The sequence below is a fragment of the Leopardus geoffroyi genome, chromosome C1, assembly GCF_018350155.1.
Source record: "Leopardus geoffroyi isolate Oge1 chromosome C1, O.geoffroyi_Oge1_pat1.0, whole genome shotgun sequence".
NCBI lineage: Eukaryota > Metazoa > Chordata > Mammalia > Carnivora > Felidae > Leopardus > Leopardus geoffroyi.
The window spans coordinates 64,532,729-64,558,498 of record NC_059328.1 but is presented as its reverse complement, the minus strand read 5'-3'; the positions used below and the strand labels follow the sequence as shown (position 1 = coordinate 64,558,498).

Here is a 25,770-nt window from a genome sequence, read left to right as displayed (position 1 = left end):
GTTTATTTATTTTTACGAGAGACAGAGCACAAGTGGGGGAGAGGCAGAGAGAGAGGAGACACAGAATCCAAAGCAGGCTCCAGGCTCTGAGCTGTCAGCACAGAACCCAACGCAGGGCTTGAACCCACGAACCGTGAGATCAAGACCTGAGCCAAAGTCGGAAGCTTAATGGACTGAGCCACCAAGGTGCCCCTCTTTCAATACTATAGATTGTCTTCAATCCTGCCTACTGACTCAGACTTTCCAGTCATTGGAATATCTTGCTTTGTAATCTGAAAGTGAAATTGGGGGAAGGTCTCCAGTTTAACTTCCTTCTCTACTTCCTTCACATCTACTTCTGTTTTTTTCCCCATTCCATCCTATCCTCACCCCTTTCTTGGAGATTGAGTCACTGACTCCATCCCTTCTTCTGGGATATTGCTTAGCAATGAACTCACCTCTCCTTATCCTGCAATCTTCCTTTTCATGGATGTGATTTCCCTTATGTTTTATAAGATGTTCAAGCTTTCTCATCTTAAAAACTCAAAATCCTCTGTTCCCTTTTAAACATGGATATAGAAATGCTCTATAGAGTTCTTTTCTACTTCATTTCATAGCCTATTATTTTGAATGAATAGATAGCATGCACTGACTAGGCTTCCCTGCCCTGTATTCGTTTGCGAACCTTTCCACAAATCTGTCTTCTGCTTCCACCACTGCCCTGGAGCTATTTTCTTCACTGATACAAGTGATCTCTTAGTTTGCCAAATCTGATGGAATTTTTCTGCCTGTGCCTTTCTTATTTCTCCTTACTAAGGAACAATTGTTGAGGACTCCCACTTTTAGAAACGTTTCCTCCTCTGCCTTCGTGGTGTTGCTCTCTCCCCAAGTTTTCTGCACTCAGCCTGCCCTTTGCTGTCTTCTCTGAGTGCTTCTCTTTTAACACCATGCTACAGTGGTTCTGCAGAGTTCTGCCCTCAAACTTTTGAGATTTAGCACTGTCTCTGAGTATTTTCATCCCCATCTGTGGTTTACACTATTCCTGCTACATCATTGACAGCCAAATTTCTCTATCTCAGAATCTCTGAGTTCCAGAAATGCCCCCTTTGTACTTGAAAGCCCTGCAGGAATTCAAACTCAGCATAACTGAGTTTATAATGTCTCACTATCACCTCACTACCGAGCTCTTCTCTATTTTCTTTTTCTCAGTTTGTATTCTGAATCCCTTCTGAATAGGCCCAGATTATAAAGATATCTGTGTAAATGTTCACTGTAAGCACTGACGGCAGAAGAGTCTCCTAGTAATCAGCTGGGCAAAATGACATACTCTGTGGAGGTCGGTTAACCTTTCATCCCAGTGCTTGCTCATTGGGCCCATGGGTAAAAAAAAAGTGGTTATGGTGGCCAGAATGGAGACTATGCCTGAGCTCAACAAGCTGAATTTCTCCATACCAAGGCTGATCTGGCTAATGCTACTACTGAGTAGTGCCTAGTCTACCAACAACTGAGACCTACATGAAAATCCAGCGACTAATTGGGTTGGTGCCTCCATTCCTCAGCTGAATGGTAATAAGTTGATTATATATTTAAAAAATATTTTTTAATGTTTATTTATTTTTGAGAGACAGAGAGAGACAGTATGAGTAGGGGAGAGGCAGAGAGAGAGAGAGAGAGAGAGGGAGATAGAATCTGAAGCAGGCTCCAGGCTCTGAGCTGTCAGCACAGAGCCTGATGCGGGTCTCGAACTCATGAACCGCGAGATCATGATCTGAGCTGAGGTCAGATGCTCAACTGACTGAGCCATCCAGGCACCCCCTAGGTTGATTATACTGACCATCATAGAGTGGGCAGAAATTCATCCACACTGAAATAACACTTACATTGGGTATGGATTTGTATTCTCTGCTCTTTAAGCTTCTGCCAGCATCACCATCAATAAATTCCAAAATCTTTATCTACCAACATGGCATTCTGCACAGTATTTACTCTGATCAAGGAACTCATTTCACAGCAGAGAAATGCATCAGTGAGCATATATCCACGGAAGAAACTGAACTTACCACATATGCCATAACCTGAGAGTGGCTGACCTAATTGAAGATGGAATGACTCACTGAAGACTCCGTTATGCCACCATCTGGAGACAACACTGAAAGGAGGGAGTTCTGTTTGACAGGGTGCAATTCAGGCTTTAATCAGAGACCACTACATTGCATTATTTCCCCCCATGGCCAGATTGCATAGTTCTGGGAACAAGGAGTGGAAACGGGAGCAGCTCTTCTCACTATTACATCTAATAATCTATCCACAGGATTCTGCTTCCTGTCCTGCCCCCTCTGAGCTTTGCTCCTACAGAAGTCTTAGCCCTGGGGAGAGAAATGCTATGATCCAGAGGTCACAACAGTGGTTCCATTGAATTTGAAGAGAAGACTGCCACCTGGCCATTTAGAGCCCTTGTATCACTGAACATGCCAAAAATAAGAGGCTACTCTACTGGCTGGAGTTGTTGAGGCCAATCACCAAGGGAAATAAATAGCTGCTACACATGAAGGCAAGGGGGGCCGTGTGGCACTCTTATTGGTTCCATGATCAATAGCAAATGTTAATGGAAAGCTAGAACCAAAAAAAAAAAAAGGCAGGATGATTGAGGACTCAGTCTTCTGAACAAAGGTGTGAGTCACTCCACCAGATTAAAAACTGGCCAACTCCGCTTCTGGCTGAGAGTAAGGGGAAATATACAGTAGGTAGAGGAAGGTAGGAAGCCAGACATCAGCTCTAGCCCATGGCCAACTACTGAAATGAGAATTGTAATAGCTTTACATACTTTCTCTTTGCCTGTTATATGTTTATGTATGCATGCTATTTCTCTTTCCCCACTTTTACTTCATGCAAGTCAGTGGTGCTTAACCTTATTATACAGTATTTAGGTAAGAAAATATTCAGTGGGACTGTGATAGAATTTAAGGAGTCATTGATACAGTGTATACAATAACAGTTGTGACTGTGTGTGTCCTTATTTTGGGGAAGGGTGAGAATTTCTTCATTTGTACAAGTAGCAATATCTTGTTAGATGGAAATACAGAGTTGCATCACTGTCGTACAGGTCTCAAATGCATGTAGAAGAGCGAATGCCGAAACTAAGTAGCCAAAGGGGTATACTGGTCCCATTTCCAATTCCTTGTGTCTTAGCTCCAAATCTACTCATTATCCATCTGTGATGATGGAGCTGAACCCTTTAAGAATTTCTTTTGTAGTTACCATGATGTTAAGCTTTGTTGACAGAGAGTACTGGGGGAGCATGGCAGGAAGAAGGAGCTCCCTTCCTGTTTCTGGTGTGCTCCTCCCACGGCTCCTGCTGTGGGTGTGTGTGCAGGAGTGTGCCTGTGTTTTCTGCAGTGCCTAGTGGCTGGCAGCACAGAGTATCTTCCCTTGGGCAGCTTCATAGCAGACAGTTGCTAGCAAAGCACCTCTTCATGAACCTGCCTCCAGCAGCTTTGCAGCGGGCACGTATGGAGGGCATCTTCCCCCAGCACACGCCTTTGGGCATCTCCATGATGGGGTGCTGCTGGCAGGGCACCTCCTCCCGGGCAACTTTCCCCACACCCTTTCAGGTGGCTTTTCATGAAGGCATGGCTTCTTTCAGAGGATAGCTTTGCCCAGCACTCCAGAGAGCTGCTTTCCAGCAAGTTCCACTGAGATGACCTCTCAGTGAACCTCTCTGCCATCCAATGAGCCCCACTGCACCCTCTCCAATGGCGTATGGGCCTCAGCCCCGGGAGGGGTCGAGTTTTTCCTTGCGTCCCCTATCTCAGCCTGAGGGGTGGTGGCTACTTTTGATGCCTGGTGTTCTATTGTGTTGAGTTCTCTTCCTGTCTCACTAGCAAATTCCCCGTTGCTCTAATTCCTTGTTCAAATTACTATGTAATTTCTATCTTCTCATCAGACTTTGACTGACACACCTTCTCAAAGGAACCCAATGGCATTTAATGGTGAGATTCTCGGCCACAGTCATTTCAGTTGTTCAAATTATGCCTCTGGGTTCAAGGGAGAGTCCTCTTTCCTCCCAGAGAGCTGGACGAAAGATTGGAGCCCCCTTTTGCCACCTCCCTCTAATTCTGAAGGCTTCCCTGAGAAACTTCCACTGAGGGTTAAGAGATGGAAGAAGTACTTCCTTCTGACACAGTCTGGCAGCTGGACCCAGTCCCAGTGATACGCAGATGTATCATACATGTGGAAGCCATCCAATAAGGGTCTCATCGACTCTGTTTTAGAAACCCTGGTTTCTTCTGGCTCTAGACAGCTGCTTCCTGCTCTTTGTAATGACTACATGGAAATGAAAAGATTCAGGCAACAGGATTTCTTGTAACCCTACCAAGAAAGAAGATGGATCAAAGGGGAAAAATATGTTAGAGGCACACTGGTGAAGGAAATATTCTAGTCTGGTTAGTTACAAAAATGCTTACAGAGTAAGAAGGCTGAATAGTACAGTAGTTAGGAGGCTGAGTTTTGCATTTCTGAAGCTGGTCAGTCTGATAAATGCACATTATGCAAGGAACAGAATAATTAAAATTACAAATAGGAAAATACACTTATAAACCAATAAAACTAAAGGTGGGGGAGAGAAATTGAGACTGAGATAAGAGAAACCAAATAGAAGGTGTAAAAACAATACATCAAACAGGTTAAAAAAAAGCAGAATCCTGGTTACAAAGTATTACTGGGGAAAATGAATAAGAATTAAAATTTTAGATGTTGAAATGAGAAGCTTATTATTTCAAGGATGTGTTTGTGAATAAAGTAAAAGTAGAAAAAGGAAACAAAAATGTTTTAAAGTGGAAATAATGGAAGGAAATTTTAAATGGAATATAAAGAGTAAGCTAGGTAGCTGAAACAATTTAAAGGAAGATTAAAATAAAGCTAAAACTAGTCAAAGGAATATAACATTCTTTAAGTGCTAAACATTTAGAGAATGAAACAAACTAAAAATAAATATGGAAAACAAGGGATGAACATTTTAAAACATGAAAAGAGCAACATTTTTTTACAAAAAGCAAATTACCTGCTTTTTAAGAAACACCTGACTTTTGTTACTATTATTCTCCTGATACTCAAGCATCCATGAATTCTAGTAGATTGTCTCTGTAACTTTAATCCCCAAGGTCAGGTTTTTTTGCAGAGTACACCCTTGGAACTCCTTTAGGCGGAAAGCCAAAGGTAACAAGCAATTCAAACTGTTGAGCCTCTTTCTCCCAAGGCTTCTGGCTCCTGTGTCTACATGGCTTTTAACTCAGGTTGGGCATGGAAATAGGCTGGAAAGATACAAGCCTTGTCAGGGCCAGCCCTGTTGCCTGCCTCTGCTCTACAAGCAGTTGTGTGGATGTGCCCTTCACCAATTGTCTAGAAGTCCAGGAGTCAGTCTACAAATATATTGCCTGCCTGCATGGTTCTTGGGGCTGAGGCAATTATGAAGCCTCCTTCCCTCTCTTCACCCTGCTGGCTGCAGCTTATATAATCATACCACTTTGCAATATTTCTGGCCCCAAGGAGAAAGCAGATCAGTGGTTTTCAAACTTTTTGGCTACTCCTGACAGTAAGAAATACATATCACATTGTGACTCAGTACTACATATATATGTGTATCTACCTATATGGCTAAAAAAGTTTTACAAAATAAGAACCCTCTCTAACATCATACACTCTATTATTTTCAATCCTTTTGTATTCTATATTATAGAATTGTCTCAGGTGGGAGCCAGATCAATGGTTTTCAAAAATATTTTGCTTCCGGGGCGCCTGGGTGGCGCAGTCGGTTAAGCGTCCGACTTCAGCCAGGTCACGATCTCGCGGTCCGTGAGTTCGAGCCCCGCGTCAGGCTCTGGGCTGACGCTCAGAGCCTGGAGCCTGTTTCCGATTCTGTGTCTCCCTCTCTCTCTGCCCCTCCCCCGTTCATGCTCTGTCTCTCTCTCTGTCCCAAAAATAAAAAACAAAACGTTGAAAAAAAAAAATTAAAAAAAAAAAAAATTTTGCTTCCATCTGTAGTAAGAAATACATTTTACACTGTAACCGAATGTACACATATGTGTATGTATCTACATAATTAAAAGTTTTACAAACAGTACTGACATTCTCTGGAAAATGCAACTTCTAGTTTTCTATCCTATTATATTATAGTTTTATTGATTGCTTCCCAGTGATATCTGGCTATATACTTCCTACCAAGAAGACACAATGAAAGCATAGAGAACCACAGCCAAGAATAATGCCCAACAGGGTGGTAAATTATTACAAACATCTTTTGTGCTTACAATGCATTTTACTACTCTCTGGTGCTGATATGATCATACATTGTGTTATTCCTCCAACATTTGTCGAGTATGAATACCTTTTACGTGAATGGCACAGCCTCTGTCTTTAAGGCATTTATAGTAGGGGAGCCAGAAACTGGTGAAGAGAGCTCCAGGAGAGATTCTAGAAGGTGTCATTGAATTAAGAGTAATGGTTGGACACATTTTTTTGCAAAGTGATAGAAATCCAACACAAATATGCTTAAGTTATAATTTTTAAAAAGTATTTATTTACATAACAATGTCCAGGAGAGGTTTGTCTTCAGGCTCAGCTTGGTCCAGCACTTAATGACATTCTAAGATCTATCTGTCATATCTGCTTCCCCTGGGATGGCTCCATTCACAAGGTGATTCCTCTTGTGGTAGCAAATACAGCTTTAGCAGTCTCAAACCCTAAAACACCTAAGCTGGGGGGTGGGGGGGTGGGGAGTGTTTGCATCCCTGCATTGGGTCATGTTCCCATCCATGAACCGATGAGTGTCTGGGAGACAAGATATTCCAGTAGGTTTAAGCCCGTCAGGGCCTATCCCTGGAGCTCTATACAGAGTGAATCCCTCATTAATGACATAGTTAAGAGTGGAGGGATTGGTTCTCCAAGGAAAATACAGGCACCTATGGCCTAAAAGGTGGGAAAATGGAGGCTGGGCTGCCAATGGCAGCAGGTGCTTGAGCCAGGTGCCTCCAAGGCAGTGTGCAGACAGGGGCAAGAGTTGGGTGGGACACACTTGTCTGTAGATGGGAACACAGGGGAGGGGCGGCACTCAAGGTACAGAAAGCCGCATGAGCAAACCTGGAGCCACCTTAAGTCACCTGGTGTAGCTTGAGCTTCAGGTCACATAGGGAGGAGCTGTGTGAGATGACACTGGAGCTAATAATACAGGCGGTGGGTTCTGAGTCCAGGCTGCAGAATGAGACTAAATCTAGTCAGAATTCAAAAAAAGGTTCAGAGTGAAATTTATACTTTATGAGACTCATTTTGCCTTGGGGAACGAATGCATTGGAGAAATACAATCTTGGAAGGTCAAGGTCGTCCAGGCAAGAGTTAAATGAGTAAAGAACAGGGGAGAGCAGTGCATAGGAGTGGGGAGGGAGGGGGGGCGGAATTGATGCAGAAGCTCTGTGCTCTTTTTCTCATAATGCTGTGAAGTGAACTTTCAATTCTGTTGGCTTATGCAAAGTTGGGAGAAATCCTTTAATATTTAATTGACTTCAAACAAAGATCAAATAATTCCAGGAAGCTTTACTTCTCAAAAGGGAAGAAAGGACCTGTTGGGGAAGAAACTACCTGTTGGGGGGGGGGGGGGGGATAAGCCAATTGTTATGTAACTCATTATGCAAGTCTATCCCATCAAAGAGTTAAATTACTTTGCATTAAGTGAGGTGGAATAAAGATATATCTGACTCACTAGACAGGCTGCAGAGGCCTCCCTAGGGCGCTCTGAGCAGGATTCATCTCCCTGTCCCACAGAGCCTTGGGTTCAACTGACTTGCCATAGGCATTCCATACATGCATCTTTATCACCCAGTAAATTATGAGCGGAAGGACAAAAACCTCTTCCTGTTGACTAAAACGATTTTTCTTTTCCTCTCTTCCTCCCTTTCCCAAGCATCTCTATGTGAATCAAGGCATCATGATAGCCACTGGAGACATGGAGTTGAATCCCAGCTGGACTAGAACCCAATCTCCTTGGGGTCAGGGCGGGTTCAAGTGTGGGGAGTAAGACATTTAATGACTGCTGTGAGAAGCATTTATACAGAATAGAATGGGAAGAAGGGCGCCTGGGTGGCTCAGTTGGTTAAGCGTCCAACTTAGGCTCAGGTCATGATCTTGCGGTTTGTGAGTTCAAGTCCCACGTCGGGCTCTGTGCTGACAGCTCAGAGCTTGGGGCCTGCTTCAGATTCTGTGTGTGTGTGTGTGTGTGTGTGTGTGTGTGTGTGTGTCTCACTGCTCCTCCTCCACTCACACTGTGTCTCTCCTTCGGAAATAAACATTAAATAAAAAATTTTTTTAAAAAGAATAGAATGGGAGGAGAGGTCAATGCCATGTGGTAAGATCAGGAAATGCTTCATTAGAGACAACACGTAACAGGAGTCTTAAGGCTAGTGGCCAGAGAAGGTAGGCAGGAGAAAGGAAGGGCATTGAGTGGAAGCACTTATCAGGCAGGCAGATGTTGTAACATGGGGGAGGCCATAACAACATTGACATCATGGGTTTCTACAGATATATGTAGCCCTTTCTTTAAGGTGGAATAAACTATACACACACACACACACACACACACACACACACACACACACACAGAGGCACGTTTGGCAATAGTGATGGTTAATCTACAGTGAAAAACATCTGGTTTTAAGGAGACAGGTTTATTATTACTAAAATAAACCAACAAGATTTGTTTCTTTCTACAGTAGAGCCACTTACAGTTAAATTGAGAACAAGGAATAATCCTATAGAAATTAAAACACTGATACTTAAAGTTATTTTGATGTTTTTCTTTAAAAAATAATTCTTAGCAGAAGAAAAGTTTTCAGCATTCCTAGAAACCCATAAAACATTGCTTTATTTGTATAACTTTCATGCTTAACAAGCTTCAGTGACACATGGCTAACATCACCAAGTCCACATCTTCATTTTGGAATTCAAGGTCGGCAACAATAATAAAACCAAAAGGACACTGAGGTAGCTATTTTAATGGCAGAAAAATACAGACTTTAAGGAAAAGGCTTTAATAGGGATAAAAGTGGTTAATACCAAGTGATAAAAAGTAATTTAACAAGGAAGATAAAATAATTATAAACTTGCACATCACAATAGCTAACACAAAGTGTTTGTAGACTACTGGAAGGAAATTCAATGTCATCCTGGAAGACTTCAAAACATTTCTCTATTATTATTTGAGTAGTCTAAAATTAGTAACAATATAAAAAATTTGAACAACCCAATTAGCAAGCTTGATTTAATGGACATATATAGAAATCTGGACCACCAAAGTTTTAAAAATAAGCATTCTTCTCAAGTACTCAAGGAACACTTACACAACTTGGCAAATGTATTATATAAATCTTGACTATTTCAGAGAATTAGCATAATGTTGACCACAGTCTCTAACTATAAAGCTATAAACAATTAAGTTTGATAGTAGCACACAAAAATTAGTAAAGACTTATGTATTTGGATATTTTAAAATGTGTTTTATTTTATTCATTTTATTTTATTTTACTATTTTGTTTTATTTTATTTTGCTTTCAAGGTGGAGATGTGTCCACCTTAAATTTTTTTTAGTTAAGTATAATTGGCATACAATATTGTATTAGATTCGAGTGTACAACATAGTGATTCAGTGATTTATATACATTACAAAATGATCACCATAAGTCTAGTTACCATCGGTCACCGCACACAAAAAAAGTTTTTACAGTATTATTGACTATAGTCCCCATGCTGTATTTCCTTGTGTCTTATTTATTTTATAAATGGAAGGTTGTACCTCCTAATCCCCTTCACCTATTTCATCCATCCTTCCACTTCTCTCCCCTTTGGCAACTATCAGTTTGTTCCCTGTATCTGAGTCTGTTTCTGTTTTTTTCTTTCATTTGTTTTCCTTAAAAAAGTTTTTTTAACGTTTATTTATTATTGAGAGACAGAGAGACACAGAGCATGAGCAGGGGAGGGGCCGAGATGGAGAGACACAGAATCTGAAGCAGGCTCCAGGCTCTGAGCTGTCAGCACAGAGCCTGATGCGGGGCTCGAACTCACAAACCGCGAGATCATGACCTGAACTGAGGTTGGATGCTTAACCGACTGAGCCACCCAGGCGCCCCTGTTTTCCTTTTTAGATTCCACATATAAGTGAAATCATATGGTATTTGTCTTTTTCTGTCTGACTTGTTTCACTTATTATATATATTATTATATATATCCATCCATGTTGTCAGAAATGGCAAGATATCATTCTTTTTTATAGCTGAGTAATGTTTCTTTGTATATTTTATATATATATATATATATATATATATATATATATATATATATATATGCCATGCTGTTTTTGATTACTATAGTTATCTGGGAATGTAATACTTCCAGCCTTGGTCATCTTTCTTAAGATTACTTTGGCTATTTGGAGTCTTCTGTAGTTCCCTACAAGTTTTAGGATTATTATTCTAGTTCTGTGAAAAATGCCATTGGTGTCTTGATAGGGATTGCATTGAATCAGTGGATTGCTTTGGTAGTGTGGACCCTTTAACAATATTAATTCTTCCAATCCATGAACATGGTATGTCTATTTATTTGTGTTGTCTTTAATTTCTTTCATCAATGTTTTATAGTTTTGAGAGTACAGGTGTTTTACCTCCTTGGTTAAATTTATTCCTAGGTATTTTATTCTTTCTGACACAATTGTAAATGGGATTATTTTCTTAGTTTTAAAAATATGTATAAATGGGAAGAATGGATGGCTTTTTCTTATAGTACAATTCCTAATTTCAGACAAAACCCAGCATTGTCAAGTATCACAATAACAATTGTTGCAGCAAGAATCATCTATGGATGCTAAAATTAGCACTTATGTTGAGAAACAGGAAATTTACCTATTTAAAGATATCTTCCTGCAAGATTCCTAATAATTATAAAGGGGGAAATAGTAATTTTTATAGTGGAGAAACTTGAGACATGATTCATACAAGTCAGGGTTTTTCAGAGAAACAAAATCAATAAGATACATCTATCTATAGAGAGGTTAATTTTAAAGACTTGGCTTATGTGACTGTGGAGGCTAGCAAGTCTGAAATCTTAAGCAAGCTGGCAAGCTAGAAATTCTCCTGAATCTGAAATCTGGAGGGCAGGTTAGCAAGTGGGAAACTCAGGCAGGGTTTCTGTTTCTGTGGGGGAATATTGCTTCTTTCTCAGGAAACCTCAGTCTTTGTTCTTATCGCCTTCAAATGATTGGATGAATGCCCCCCCAACACACACAGACACACACACACAGACACACGATAGAGGGTAATCTGCTTTACTCTAAGTCTACTCTGATTGTCAGTGTTATGAAATCTAAAAAATATCTTCACAGAAATAGCTAGACTGGTGTTTTCCCAAATAACTAGGCACCACAGCCTAGCCAAATTGACACATAAAATTAGCCATTACACTACCTTAATATAATAATCGAGTTTAGCATCACTAAAAATGAGACATAATGACATCTTGTACCTCCTGATACTATACATTAAAAAAGTACAACATCATTTTAATGGTACTACATGGCCTTACTTTAAACTTAACAATCACTGAGTTCATTTAGCCCTAATGTTGGATATAAGATCAATATACAAAAATCAGTGTATACTAATACAAACAGGTAGAAAAGGAAAAAAAAAAAAGCAACTCCATTTATAATAGCACCAAACCTATCAAATACCTAGGAACAGATATAAGAAAAGATGTGGAAAATCTCTATATGGAAAACTTCAAATTGTGTTCATGAATTGAAACACTTGATATTGTGAAAATGTCAATTCTCCCCAAACTGATCTATAGAATCAATGCAATCACAATAGAAATCCCAGCAGGTTTTATTAAATATGGAAAATGACACTCTGATTCTAAAATTGTATGTGGAAATACAAAATGCCAAAAGTAGTTAAAGCAATATTGAAGAAGGTGAATAAGCTGGACACTTTCTACTTCTAGATACCAAGACTTAAGAAGTTATAATAATTAAGATAATGAGGTAATGCTGCAAGAGTTAAAAATGGTACAGAACTCAAAGTTAAGAGACAATTCAACATATATATGGTAACCTGTTTATTGCCAAAGCAACACTCTAATTCAGTGGAGAAAGGGTGGTATTTACAATAAAGGGTGCTGTACACTGGATTTCCTTAACAGGTAGGGGGGAAGCTTAACCCCTACCTCACATCATATCCTGAAATTAATTTTGGATGGATCACAAACCCAAATACAAAAGGAGAAAAAAGATAGAAGAAAACATAAGAGATGGTCATGGGTTGGGTAAGAATTCTTAAATATTTCATATTATACATGATATACAGACACATGGAATTAAAATTATTAAAATTAAGAACTTTCAGTCATCAAAATATACCATTAATACAGTGAAAAGGCAAGCCATACACTGCAATGACCAAGGAGCTGAACTACATTATAAAAAGAATTCCCATAAATAAGAAAAAGCATGACAACCCAACTAAAAGAATGGTGAAAAACTTTGAATAGGCATGTCACAAAAAGTGGTACAAAAACAGTCAATAAGCATATGAAAAGATGCTCTACTTCCTTTTTAAAAAAAAATTTTTTTTAACGTTTATTGATTTTTGAGACAGAGAGAGACAGAGCATGAACGGGGGAGGGTCAGAGGGAGAGGGAGACACGAATCTGAAACAGGCTCCAGGCTCTGAGCAGTCAGCACAGAGCCCGACGCGGGGCTCGAACTCACGGACTGCGAGATCGTGACCTGGCTGAAGTCGGACGCTTAACCGACTGTGCCACCCAGGCACCCCCCTACTTCCTTTTTAAAAAAAAAATTTTTTTAACGTTTATTGATTTTTGAGACAGAGAGAGACAGAGCATGAACGGGGGAGGGTCAGAGGGAGAGGGAGACACGAATCTGAAACAGGCTCCAGGCTCTGAGCAGTCAGCACAGTCTGACGCGGGGCTCGAACTCACAGACTGCGAGATCATGACCTGAGCCGAAGTCGGAGGCTCAACCGCCTGAGCCATCCAGGCGCCCCTCAACTTCCTTATTCATCAAGGAGATATAAATCTAAAGCCATGACAATTTACCACTATATAGCCAGCAAAAGGGATACATTTGTAAGGATTCCCGACACCAAGCACTGGTAAGTACATAGGGCACCTGGAGCTCTGCTATTGCTGGTGGGAGTGTCGAATGGTGCAACCACTTTGGAAAACTGGCAATATATAGTAAGGCCTAGCACAGACGTACCTGCGACTCAGCAATTCCACTCCTTGCCATATACCCAATAGAAACAAGCTCTGTGTCCATTGAAACGAATATACAAGAATGTTCATAACAACTGTATTCATGGTAGCCCTAAACTGGAAACAACCCAACGACCACCAATATTAGCATTGCTAATTCTAATGTGAAGTGATCCTATACAGCAATGAAAAAGAACCACTGCTATAGGCATCAACAGGGATGAATCTTACAAACATAATTTTGGCTGAAAGAAGCCAGACACAAACTATATAACATCTAATTCTATTTATATGAAGTTTAAAAACTGACAAAACGAATCTACATTGGTGGATGGAAGAAAGTGTTCAACCTTGACAGGGAGGCTGACTGCAAGAGAGTATGAACGAACCTTCTGGGGTGCTGGAAATATACTATATTGTCATCTTAATAGTGGTGACACGGGTGGAAGGATGTATAAAATTTCATCACTCTATATACATAAAGCTTGTGTACATTATTGGATCAAAATACCTTGGCAAAAACTAGTCATGTTAAAAAAAAAAAAAGAAATCAGCAAGATATTCTTCAGGAAGAATAAAGTGAGGGAAAAATTGCCCTACAAGATACAAGGACTTATTATAAAGCTGTAGTAATTAAGACTGTGTGGTATTAGTACAGAGATAGACAATTTGATTAGAATGAAACAGAATATAGAGGACAGAAATAAATCCCCATATATATATATGGAAAATTGATTGCTGATCTTTGGAGAAGAATGAATTCTTCAGTAAATGGAACTAGGACAATTGGTATTTATAGAAAACAAAAGCAAGTTCTACTTTGTCTATTATACAAAAATATAAATCTCTTACTGCCACAAGAGAGACAAAATCTTGAAAATTTTAAGAATAAAATATAAGGAAATAATTACTGATCAGGAACAGGGCAAGATTTATTAAAGAGGGTAGAAGAAGCTGTAATCACATTCAAAGATAGGAAACATGACTACATTGAAATTTAAAACTTCTGTTCATTGAAAGTTACCATAGAGAAAAAGAAAAGATAGGCTACAAACTGGAAGAGGATATTTGCAAACATATCATCAACAAAAAATACTATCTAGAATATATTAAGAATTCTTTAAGAGAAAAAAGGAAAAGTGAACTAACCCACCAGGAAACTGGATAAAAATGGATAGGCATTTTACAGATGAGAGAACACTAATGGAAGAGAAAACATGCTAAACATAAGGAGAAAACAGGGGAATACAAGTCAAGATCACAATGAGACACAATTTACATGCACCAGAAGGGCAACATTTCACAGTCTGAGAATACCAACTCAAGTGTTAGCAAAAATGTGGACAACTACTGTTAGGAGTATGAAGTGTCCAACCACTTTGGAAAACAATCTGGCGATATCGTGCACGTATGAACAATTTTACTCTATAGCTCAGCAATTTTATTCCTAGGTATACACGCTATATAAAAATTCTTACACACATGTACTAAAAAAACTTTCCAGGAATGTTCATAAAAACATTGTACATATTAGCAAAAACTGAAAACCCAAATGTTCACTGAAAGAATGAATAAAAATAAGTTCTGGAATATTCACACACTGGCATTATACAATCATGAAAGTAAACTAGAGTTATATGCAAAGAAAATGGATACATCTTGGGAAGAAAAAGCAAGTTTTGTAACACTAGATACAATGTTAAGAGTCTTACAATGTTTGTTAATAGGTAAAACTAAATAACATTATTTATTGGTATATCTGTATATAGTAAAACTAGAAAGTAAGAGAATGGTAAATTGAAAATCCAAGAAAATAGAAGGAACACTCGGCGGGCTTCAAGGATAGTGGTGATATTCTCCTTATGTCTGCGTCATAATTTGAATATTTATCACTTATTTAACATGTGTCAAATATTACATACACTGTGAATACAGTGAAATAGATTATTTCAATATTCTAATAGAAATTGCTATGTATAGGGTTAAATTTCTGCTAGGAAGTACATGGTGACTGAAGGCAGAGAGACTCCAGAGACAGACCCTGTGGCTTCCAACCTGACTTTCCCACTGATTAGCTGCATGACGTTGGGAAAGTTACTCATGTGCCCTGTGCCTCAGTTTTCACATCTGTTAAAGGGGAATGATGAAAGAACCCATTTATTAGGGTTATTGGGAGGATTAATTGCAGTGTTACATGTAAAGCACTTAGGGGATGCCTAGGACATGGCAAAACATGTGTTGACTCTCATCTTCATTGCCTTAGGGCCAGACACACAACTTCTCTTACTCTCAGTTTATTTATCTGCACAATGGGATAATAAGACTTTGTGAAGTTATATATATATATATATATATATATATATATATATATATGGCACATGACATTGTGCAGGCCACCCTGTAGATATTCAGTAGCTAAAATATAACTTCTAAAATTTTGATTCAATCTCATGGATTTCCTATGTTTGGTTTTAAAATTAAAGAAATAGTCTCATGGTAAAGAATAAAGATGCTATGCTTGAGATGATTTATGTACATAGCAAGGACTTCTTTTACATGTAGTTAGACATGGCATTTACTAGATTTTCCCCAACATCCCAGTTGGGATTGTTTGAAACCCTGTTATAAAGTGTCTTTCCTAATATTTTATGAAATAACCTTTTGTGATTACAATAAACATTTTGAAAATGTAGGAAGCTCTGTAATCCTGTCCGTTCAGAAGGAACAATTCTCTTCAGTTCCAGGTAGTGTCTTCTAGGTGTTTTTCTATGCTTTTAAAAATGAAACTGAGATCACACAGTTAAATAAATGTGTGGAAGGGTAGACAATGACAAAAAATGGATTCCATTATTTCACATGTTCAAGAAGGTAATGATTATGGTTCCTGTGGAGGCACCCTTTGGCAGCCAACTCACCTTTACTGACTTGATTCCATCTTGCCCTCTTTTGTAACCAGGAGGTAACTGGACACCAGATGCTGGCCAGGTGGTGACTCAAGATGGCGACTGGGCTGCTCCCCCTGGGGCACCTTCTCTCAAGAGTTCTCTTCTCTCCTCACATTCTGGTAGGGATAAAAACATTTGGGATCTGCTTCATGGAAGCAAAAGGGTTTTTGGAGTTCTTTGTTTGTTTCATTTTGATTTTAAGATAAATGTACACTTAATTGTTATAGACTCTCAGAAATCACCAGTTGGATTCCCAGCAGCTTTAGGAAGCTGTCAAGTTTAACGCAGGCTGTAACTCATCTCATTTTAGCCTCCTTTTTGTAGTTGAACCAGAGAAGTTAGAGCCCAGGCTGCCTCTCTGCCTTTTTATGTATGATATAGCATTTGTCAATATTAAATTTAATGTGTGCTAAGAGCAGCTTGCTAACAGTGAGAACACAAAGCTTGCTGAACTTCACTTTGTCTGTGTGTTCAGTACAGCCAACATTAACAAACCTAATGAATTCAGCTACATTATCCTACCCAAATCTAGGTCAGTTCTGTTGATTAAAAATGGTATAGGTTTGAAGACTGACCCTGTAAAAACTCACTTAAAATTTAACTACTTCATCACTTTTTCTGTCTCCTATACTTCTCAAATGGAAGAATATATACCAATTACCAATCCAATGGGCCACCATTAAGAGGTCATCATCAACAACAGACATTTATTGAGCGCCTACTGGGTGCAAGGCACTGTACTAGGCAGGGGGCTACAAAGACAAAGGAAAAACAGTCCCTGCTCTCAAAGAGCTTACAATCTAAAGAGACTAACAGGACACATACATAGACAAGGACAATTCAAGGTAGCATATAATATTAGGGCACTGAGTAAAAACAAACACAATCACAGCCTTTTTTTGCTTTTCTATGGCGGCTCAATACCCTGAGTAGGTAGGGATGAGTGGGCTAGAATAGAGGGCTTCCTCCTGCTCGTTTTTTAAGCCTATAGACCCTCTCTCATCTCTTTCCACTCCAAAGTATTTTCTGGATGTCCTAGAACCTAGGTAGCAGATTCACTTTTCCCCCCAAGGCCTAAGTATTATAGTACTCTTTGAGGTGGCCTTCTGATGAGGTGACCCACTGTCCCAGTTTGCCTGGGACTTGTCCTAGTTTTAGCACAGAAAATCTGTCCTGAAACTCCTCCCCTCCCTACTTCCTCCAGCCTGGGGGAAACCAGGATGGTACTTCTGAAGTACCCAGTCCCATAGCCAGATGTAGTCGTCCCACCTGCGATGGTCATTGCCTGGCAGGGCCTACCCTGAATCTGGTCCCCAAGTAGGTCTCTAGTTTAAAAACCTACAAGGAATACCTTAACAGCCTCCAAAGACTGCTGGCTTAAGAGCCCAGTGTAAACAAAAGAAGACAATCAGGAGAGAATGACAGCAGAAAGATGGAACTGAGGTTCAAGAGAGAAGCAGGGAGGCTGGAAGGAATCACTGGATCAGGTATGACATATGACATATGTTAGAAGATCACCTCCTAACACTGTAGAGAGCATAGGGATCTCAACGTAAATCTATTTAATACTCTGAATCTTCACTCCAGTGGAATTCAGAGTATATTTCCAAAATGAAGTCACTCCTACATAAGGGCAAATATTTGTGTGGGTGTTAAACAGGTACCTATGTATTCAAATCACAGTGCATTAATCCTGACCAGATTCCAATGTGATCCTTTCACTTGTACCTACCATTCATTTAGCTTCCAAGTCAATAATTTTAACTTTTGAGGTGAGTTCTTATTTCAGAATGAGGTTGTATCCTTCAATTTTAACGTAATTAAAATAGATCAGTAATGGAGACTATTTCAGCAAACAAAGGTAATCTGTCTTGAGAGGCATTGTTTGGAATCTGATACACATACACATACCTGGCAGTAATTTAAGGATTCCAAGAGACCACACACAAATTTCTCTTTCAGGTGCAGTATTTTGTGTTTTACTTTCATTTATTTTTTGAAGAAAAGCTCTCACTCTGAAGTCTTAGGACCTTGGAAGTTCCCGAATCGCTCTGGTTTTATGTCTAGCCCTTAGGTTAGCACATACCAGGGTTAGTGAAGCACAGGGACTTAGTTACCAAACACCCATTAACCATAATGGAAATCACACAGCAAAGTCCCCATGCAGCACACTGAATATTTACCTCCTAATGTTCTTTTAATGTACGCTTTCTTGGGTGAATATTTACTGTAGAATATTAAATGTAAGATTCCTCTTTTTATGGGCCATTTGAAGTGATTGATTTTGTTTGTGAATTCCTGTATCTTTGCCCATAATGGCTATCTATTGTAATGGCCTCTGCCAAATGTTCTTGCATTGAGATAACAGACGCCATGGATCGGCCAGCTGTGGCTTTGTATTATTGTGGTCTTAAAAGCTAGGAGGTAGCTGATGACACAGTTGGGAAAGAAGAAAAAGGTGTGTAACATAACGAGTCTGACTAAGGCTTCCAACACAAATGGATATTGAAATCACTGAGGTCTGTAAACATGGTTCTGTAGTCATCTTTTATATCAGAGCTGATGTTTAATGGTGCTGAATGGTGTTGAGACCCATAGTCACTAAACGACACTGGCAAGATAAGAATTCAGTTGCCCACAGTCAGGACCGTCAGCACAATCTATCAGAGTTCTAGGCATTTTCTTTAAATGCTATAATAAAAACCACTGCCCATGTGATAATTCTTGTACTTATTTATGCCATATTTTTAAAAATATAAATCCACATACATATCTTAGCTACGTTTAGATTTAAGCTATTGCCCCAGTGAAGCCAGGAATTTCAGAATTTGGTTGCTTTTCACTCTTTTGAGTATTTGGGAGGAAGAAGTTGCAAAAAAGATGGGAGTTATCAGATGGTCTTCAAAAAACAAACAAAAAACCCCCAAAAAACAAATCCTAAAACCTAAAGATAACACAGGCATTTGAGATATTATTAGAGTAGGTAATACAGCTATATCTTCACATGTCCCAAGTATGCCTTTCCAAATTTCCATAAAAATAAAACTTGTTAAAGGAGCCCACTTACATCTGAACAACATAATGTCTTCAAGCGATGGTAAAGGTGGCCTATAAATCAATCATGAAATTCATGCTCTTTTTCATACGTTCACAAAGTATCGTGTGTTTAGAGTCCATGCTGCAGAAGGCTGTGCTGGAATAAAATTCTACAGTCTCTTTAAAAGCAATGAGAAAATTTAAAGAACACATACATTTCAATTGTACTGGCTTTTAACAGCTCAAGCTAGACCACAATAATACCAACTTTGTTTCTGCTGTATAAATATCTGGACTATGTCTGCATCTCAAGCACAGCACTCCATATAATTAATAGTACTAGTTAGTGCAAGGGAATGGAATCTTAGCAGTAATTAAGGAAAGTGAAAGGAAGTGGCAATGTGAGAAACCTTCTTTAATCACGGGTCAGGTCATGTTCTGTAAAACACTCTCAGTCCATATATAATACTTGCTGGTGCCTTCAAATCTAACATCGGAAAAGCTAATGCCTTCTAAGTCATGTGTAAAGAAAACACTGGTATATTTTTTGAAAAGACTATTTTTGAAGAATATCACCAGCTTAAACGAAGATCTTTCCTAGTAACTGATATCTTGGCCCTGAATAAAATAAGTCCTTCATACTCCTCCAGACCAGGGAATGGCTGTGAATATAATGTACGTAAGACTTGCAATGAGTGAATCTGAAGAGTTCACAGGATAAATGAGTCGTATGCTAGGGAATCTCCTTGTATTATCTTCTCACTGATTCAAAGACAGTTCCTTGTTCCTGGAGCCAGGGACCATCACAGTTCTCTTTCTCAGTTTTTTCCTTTTTTTTTTTTGTGGTGCAAGAAACACCAGAAAAGCAGGGGGGCAGTTTGTAGCCAATGGGGACCAGGAAGGAAGTTATGTTTTTAACCACAGAGGGAGATAGATAGCAGGGGAATGAAAAGATCCCCTATAATCAGGCTTTTGCTACTGCAGAAGCCCCATCATTCCAAGTGCAAAGTCCTTAAATGAGTCAACGAGAGGCTCACAGAATGTTACATTTGGAAGGAAAAGTATGCGGTCGTCCGGTACAGGGACATCATTGTCAGACAAGAAAACGAGGGTTTTACGTCAGGTAACCTACATCAACTATTACTAAAGACAACTATCTTTAAGTTTCTTTTGTTAGTATTGTTTTGTTGTAATAACACAGTTTTTGGTTTTCAATTTTGTCATTTAGAACATTTCCTTATGTTAGAAAATGTCATGGCTATTCTTGAAGCCTAAGGGTTCAAAAAATACAATGCAACATTTCCAAGCCAATGGCATGCTAACAGTGAGCATCGTGAACACAGTCACTCGCCAACCCTATTCTAGGTGTTTTCCAACCATCATTCAGGATAAAAGAGTTAAGAAGGATAAATTACCACATAATCATAATCTATAAAAATACTGGCCTAGAGTGCACTAAAAAACTCTCAGTAAATAAATATTGGGCATTTGTTTTATGAAAGTCAGTGGAGATGTGCTCTTCAGAAATCATGTCCATACTTTCAGGCTGCTTTTTTTTTTTTTTTTTTTTTTTTTTTTTACAAATCACACACACAGAGCCCAACAGATGACAAAGATTATAGATCAGGTTAGGATACAACTTGATAGAAAAATGTCTTTTGATGTGGTATTTCTATAAAGGAATACAACTAACATTGTTGAGTTACTTGTGTTTCAGTTTTGAAGGCAATACTTAAGAGATCCAGAATGATTTTTAGCCATGGCAGCATCATTGAAATGAGTGGTTAGCTCCTAAGGTAACCCCTTTTGAAAGGGATGATACTCATTAGGACATATTAATTCTGGAATTTCTCCTTACAAACCAACTGCACTGCTTGGTAGTCATGCCTCAGAGGCATCTGTACATGTTGCTTCTGGAGGAGTTTCCTGCTCGCAGTTTTGTCCCTCTTTTGTGTCTAGTGGCTCAGAAAGTTCAGTGGCCTGGTGTCTGATACAGTACATACTTGAGATTTCGGTCTGGCACACTCATTCCTCAGAACACAGGTTTATTCTCAGGATGATTTATAGCAAGTGATTCTGGTTTCCAGTTTGGTTGAAAGAAGTGAATGTTGAATGTCCGTGCCCAGTTCTTAAAGACGCGTTTCTCTGTGATAAAGCGGTGATGACTACCCTTCCGTCCTCGCTCGTGGGAGAGGTACATTGTACATTCATCAGGTCCAAAAGGTTCGTAATAGTGATAAGGTACTGAAGGGTGATTGGGGTCCCTGTAGGAGGAAAATGAGATAGCTGAACAGAGGGGAAAAAATTCCTTTGGCTGATTAAGCTGATAAGCACAACTCATATTTCCAAGTTAAATAAATTTCAATGAATAGTTTTTCTGAGATGTACACAGTAAGCAAGTGGAGAGGTTTTGGGGTTGTGAAATAAATGTGCTGACCGTCGTTATCAAACAGAGAGAGTAAAAGTATACCATAGGACCTTCAGGTTTTGTGTATTAAAAAATTATTTTAATGTTTATTTATTTTTGAGAGAGGGAGAACACAAGCAGGGGAAGGCAGAGAGAGCAGGAGACACAGAATCTGAAGCAGGCTCCAGGCTCTGAGCTGTCAGCACAGAGCCCGACAGGGGGCTCAAACCCATTAACTGTGAGATCATGGCCTGAGCTGAAGTCGGATGCTTAACCGAGTGAGCCACCCAGGTACCCCCAGGTTTTGGGGATTTAGAAATTACGTATTACTAAAAGTTCCTACTTCTACTCTTGCCCTGTAAAGTCTATATAGCATAAGCAGCTATTTACAAAACAAAAACACATCACATCACCTTCCCCATTCCACCCCTGCTAAATCCTCCAGAGGCTTCTAATTATCCTAAAAGCATGGCTTATAGGGTGTTAAGTGAGTTGGTTCTTCCCCAGAGTCTTCTCCTAACCCAGCCTTGCCCACTATGCTCCAGCCATACTGGTCTTTCTGGTCGTCAAGTTGGTCAACCTCGACCTTGAGGCCTTTGAATTTGAGGGCAGTCACATGGTGGTCACGTGCTCCTACCAGTTCACTCCTTCTTACCATTGGGGATCTACTTAAATGTATCCCCTGCAGACAGGCATTACCTGACACCTGCCCCTTTGCTCCCTTTCAGTGAGATTGACTGTAAGCATTAATCACTCTCCAGAATTGCTGTTGTTTATACTTGTTTATTGTCTGTTCATGATGGCAGGCCTTTGTCTTGTTCCTAGTAGGTGCTCAATAAATAACTTTTGAATTTCTGGTGTTGAAAGACATGTATATGGAGTTAGCGGCTAAACAGCAAACCTCTAAAGACAACTTCTCCTCCAACATGGAAAGTTGATGATCCTAGTTTGAAAGACAGCAAGCACGATGCCACAACTTTCCTCTTGTTTCTCTAGGTAGACAATGGACTCAAATCCAGAAATTCTAAATCCTTAATCCTTGCATTGAAAAAATGCCCAATATTTTTTCTGTGTCTCTATCCCTATTTTGCTCCAAATGAGAAACACTGGCTCATTTCTTCAAGGCAGTGGGCAAAGGATGAACATGTGGGGGTGGTTGGGGGCCCTGTTGTAGGTTACTAACACATCTAACCCCCAAAGAGCCCTGACCTCAGACTGGTTTCCATTCTAGTCTAGTCCACTCTACCTCTGCAGTCTTGAAGTCTAGATGATAAAATTAGTCAAGATATCCCAGCAGGGTAAACCTTTCTATCTTTAGCTACATTCACCAATTGGCTTTGTTGCAGAGCTTAGTGTTTCTCTTAAAAGGCCCACGCAAACCACATTTCCATGCCTGGAGCCTTGGGGTCCCCACTCCAGTAACTCGGACTCTACTCTAACTTTGTTTCCCAGAGATGTTCATCCTGCTAGACACCTATTTGTTTTCTTCAGAGGAGATCAATACACAAATAGCTTCTAGAGTAGCAACTTTACTGAGGTCAGGGATCGAAGTCTTTTATCAAGAGGGGTGTCAAGTTCGTGGCTCTGACAACAATAAACCTTTTGAGCTGCCTCTCCTCTGAGGTTAAAGTTCTTCCAGGAAGTGAGATTTATTTTTGTCATGCAGTGTTTAAACGTTCCTCATCCTGGGTTGGATGCTATTCTGAATTAATGCTCTGCATCTCTATCATGCTCATCTCGAAGTATCTCTGCATTCTGTAGTGAAACATCAGGCCCAAGCCTGTTTAGTTAATATAGATTTCCCTTATAAACTTACTACAGAAGCCCCTTAACATTTAGTAGAAAGTATTTTCAGTCCAGAAAATACACTCTAGGAAGAATTCAAGTTGGAACTGACCACCACGAAGAAAAGAATAAACAACAAAAACCAGAAATTTGTCAGACAAATGTCCTCAGATTCGTATGGCATAATATGAGGAACCACACCAAATTCACTCTGCCATGGCATACTTTTGGTTAAGCTTTTATTCTGATATAAATCAGGTTTTAAACCTGATTTATCTACACTTTGAACATATTACTGGCATCAATCTGATTAAAGAAACAATTAGGTTTCCAAAAATATCATGAGATTGAGTTGGCATCTAAAAATACAGAGAAATTGGAAACCAGCTAAAGGATGCTATATGGGGATCAATTTCCTTATTCAGGAAGACCATCTCTTTGAATGAAAACTTATCTGGCTCCATATTGATCACCGAAAGGGAGAATTAAGTTTACACATTTAGTTATTATGATTTCAAAAGCGTCCACATAAGTGAGGGTTGTTTCCACACTTTAGAAACTCTGTCCAAATGGCAGAGGAGTGCTTTGTGGGCCTTGAGAAGGCAGAGCCAAAGCGACTGCAGGAACAGCCCTCCCGATTGAAAGCCTGCCATCAGCAGCAATCCGCTGTGCCATTCAGGAAGCCCTTTGCAGTGGAAGGTCTTAATTCCTTAGGTCTTTTCTCAAACCTGACTTTCTAAAGGCTGCCATAGCCTTTTCTTCCTCCACCTGGCCCAAATGAAAACAGCAATAAATATCAGCAGAATTTCCACACCGGGAGGCTCCCATTGTAAAAGGGAGGATTTTGGCACCCAAGTTCCTGTTTTGGGGATGAAGGTGTGGGGGCGGCGGGAAGCAGTGCTGAGAAAATCACAGAGCCAGTTCCCCACGTGGCTGCAGCTTGTCAACAGCGCTCCAAGGACCACCTCAGAAGTAAATCCTGCAAAATCATGTGCAGAAGGATTTTTGTTTCTTTACAGAGGAAGCAGAGGGGAGGGGAAGTGAAAGAACTAACATTGAGTGCACACAGGGAGCTTTAAAGAAATATCATTGCCTGTGTTCCACCTCCACAGGTTCTGGTTTAATTGATTTGGAGATGGTCCCAGGCATGGGAGTATTTTAAAAAGTGCCTTCCGTTTGAGTATCAAAATAAATAATTGTAGTACTGGATTATAAAACCCATAAAATAAAATAAATGTCCATGAGTCCATGATGATTTCAATAAATAACTGAATCTATAAATAAATGAGGAAGAAGAAACAGCGTTTCCTTACAGAAGATTTCCAATTAATAAATCTAGAGAGAATGAGTGAATAGAGAAATCACCATTCGAACAGCCCCATAATTGTTGCAGGCAAGGTGCTCAGATGAATGAAACATTAGTGGGGGAAAAAGATGAAGAGAAATAGGTTATTTGCATGAAGTATCTCCCCCAAGATATTTATTAATGACAAAGGGAAAGATAATAACTTCACAGTGAGTAAACCCAGCAGATGCCACCTCAGCCAAGTGATTAAGGTAAACATTGCCAGTAATAAGACATCTGATTCCTTCATGAAGATAGAAAAGGAAAAAAAAAAGACCTTTGACATCATGTGCCTGTTGACATGGGACGCTGGGAAGGGCTTACTGCTCTCACTTACCCTCCCTGGGAATGGATACCCCTCAATCCAATCATGAGAAAACATCACACAGATTCAAAGTGAGGGGCCTCCGGGCGAAGGGTATGCAAGAATTCTCTGTGCTATGACTGCAAGTTTTTTGGTACATTTAAAACTTTTTCAGAACAAAAAATTTAAAAAACAGTAACGTTAAAAAGTGCCTTAGGAGATTATAATATGCAGCTAGGTTGAAGATGGGTGATTTAGTTAAGTACCTCCTAGGCTTTGGTGCTTCACTTACATTATCTCTTTCACTTCTTCATCAGGCAAGTAAGTAAGTATAAGGTAAGTATCACTGCTCCATTTGCTGAGTGAGCCTCTGGCACACAGGTGGTGTCCAGTGCCTGGCCTTAAGCACACAGCCTCACTCGTGGGCCATGCGAGAAGCTAGATATGACCATTTCAGCCCAAACCAGAGTGCACAGCACTTCACGTGATTTAATTCTCACAGCGCCCCTGGGAGAGAGGTACTGTTATTTCCCCCGTTTAACAGATGACAGAACTCATGCATAGAAAAACTGAAGACTTTCAGGGCTCAGATTTGGACCAAAGCTGTACTCCTAAGGGTGAGGCTCTGTATTTTGGAAAAACTTCTGCTCCATCGGGTGGA

General features: G+C 39.7%; 1 protein-coding gene across 1 annotated transcript in view; it reads right to left on the bottom strand.

The window, feature by feature from the left end:
• Positions 1-11,879: 11,879 nt before the first annotated feature.
• ST6GALNAC5 (ST6 N-acetylgalactosaminide alpha-2,6-sialyltransferase 5) overlaps positions 11,880-25,770 on the bottom strand; it is a 180,320-nt gene continuing 166,429 nt past the window's right edge. The window contains exon 5 of the mRNA XM_045477901.1: positions 11,880-21,532. Coding sequence (XP_045333857.1) covers positions 21,301-21,532 — 232 coding nt within the window. The 3' untranslated portion in view covers positions 11,880-21,300. The remainder of the gene's footprint in view (positions 21,533-25,770) is intronic.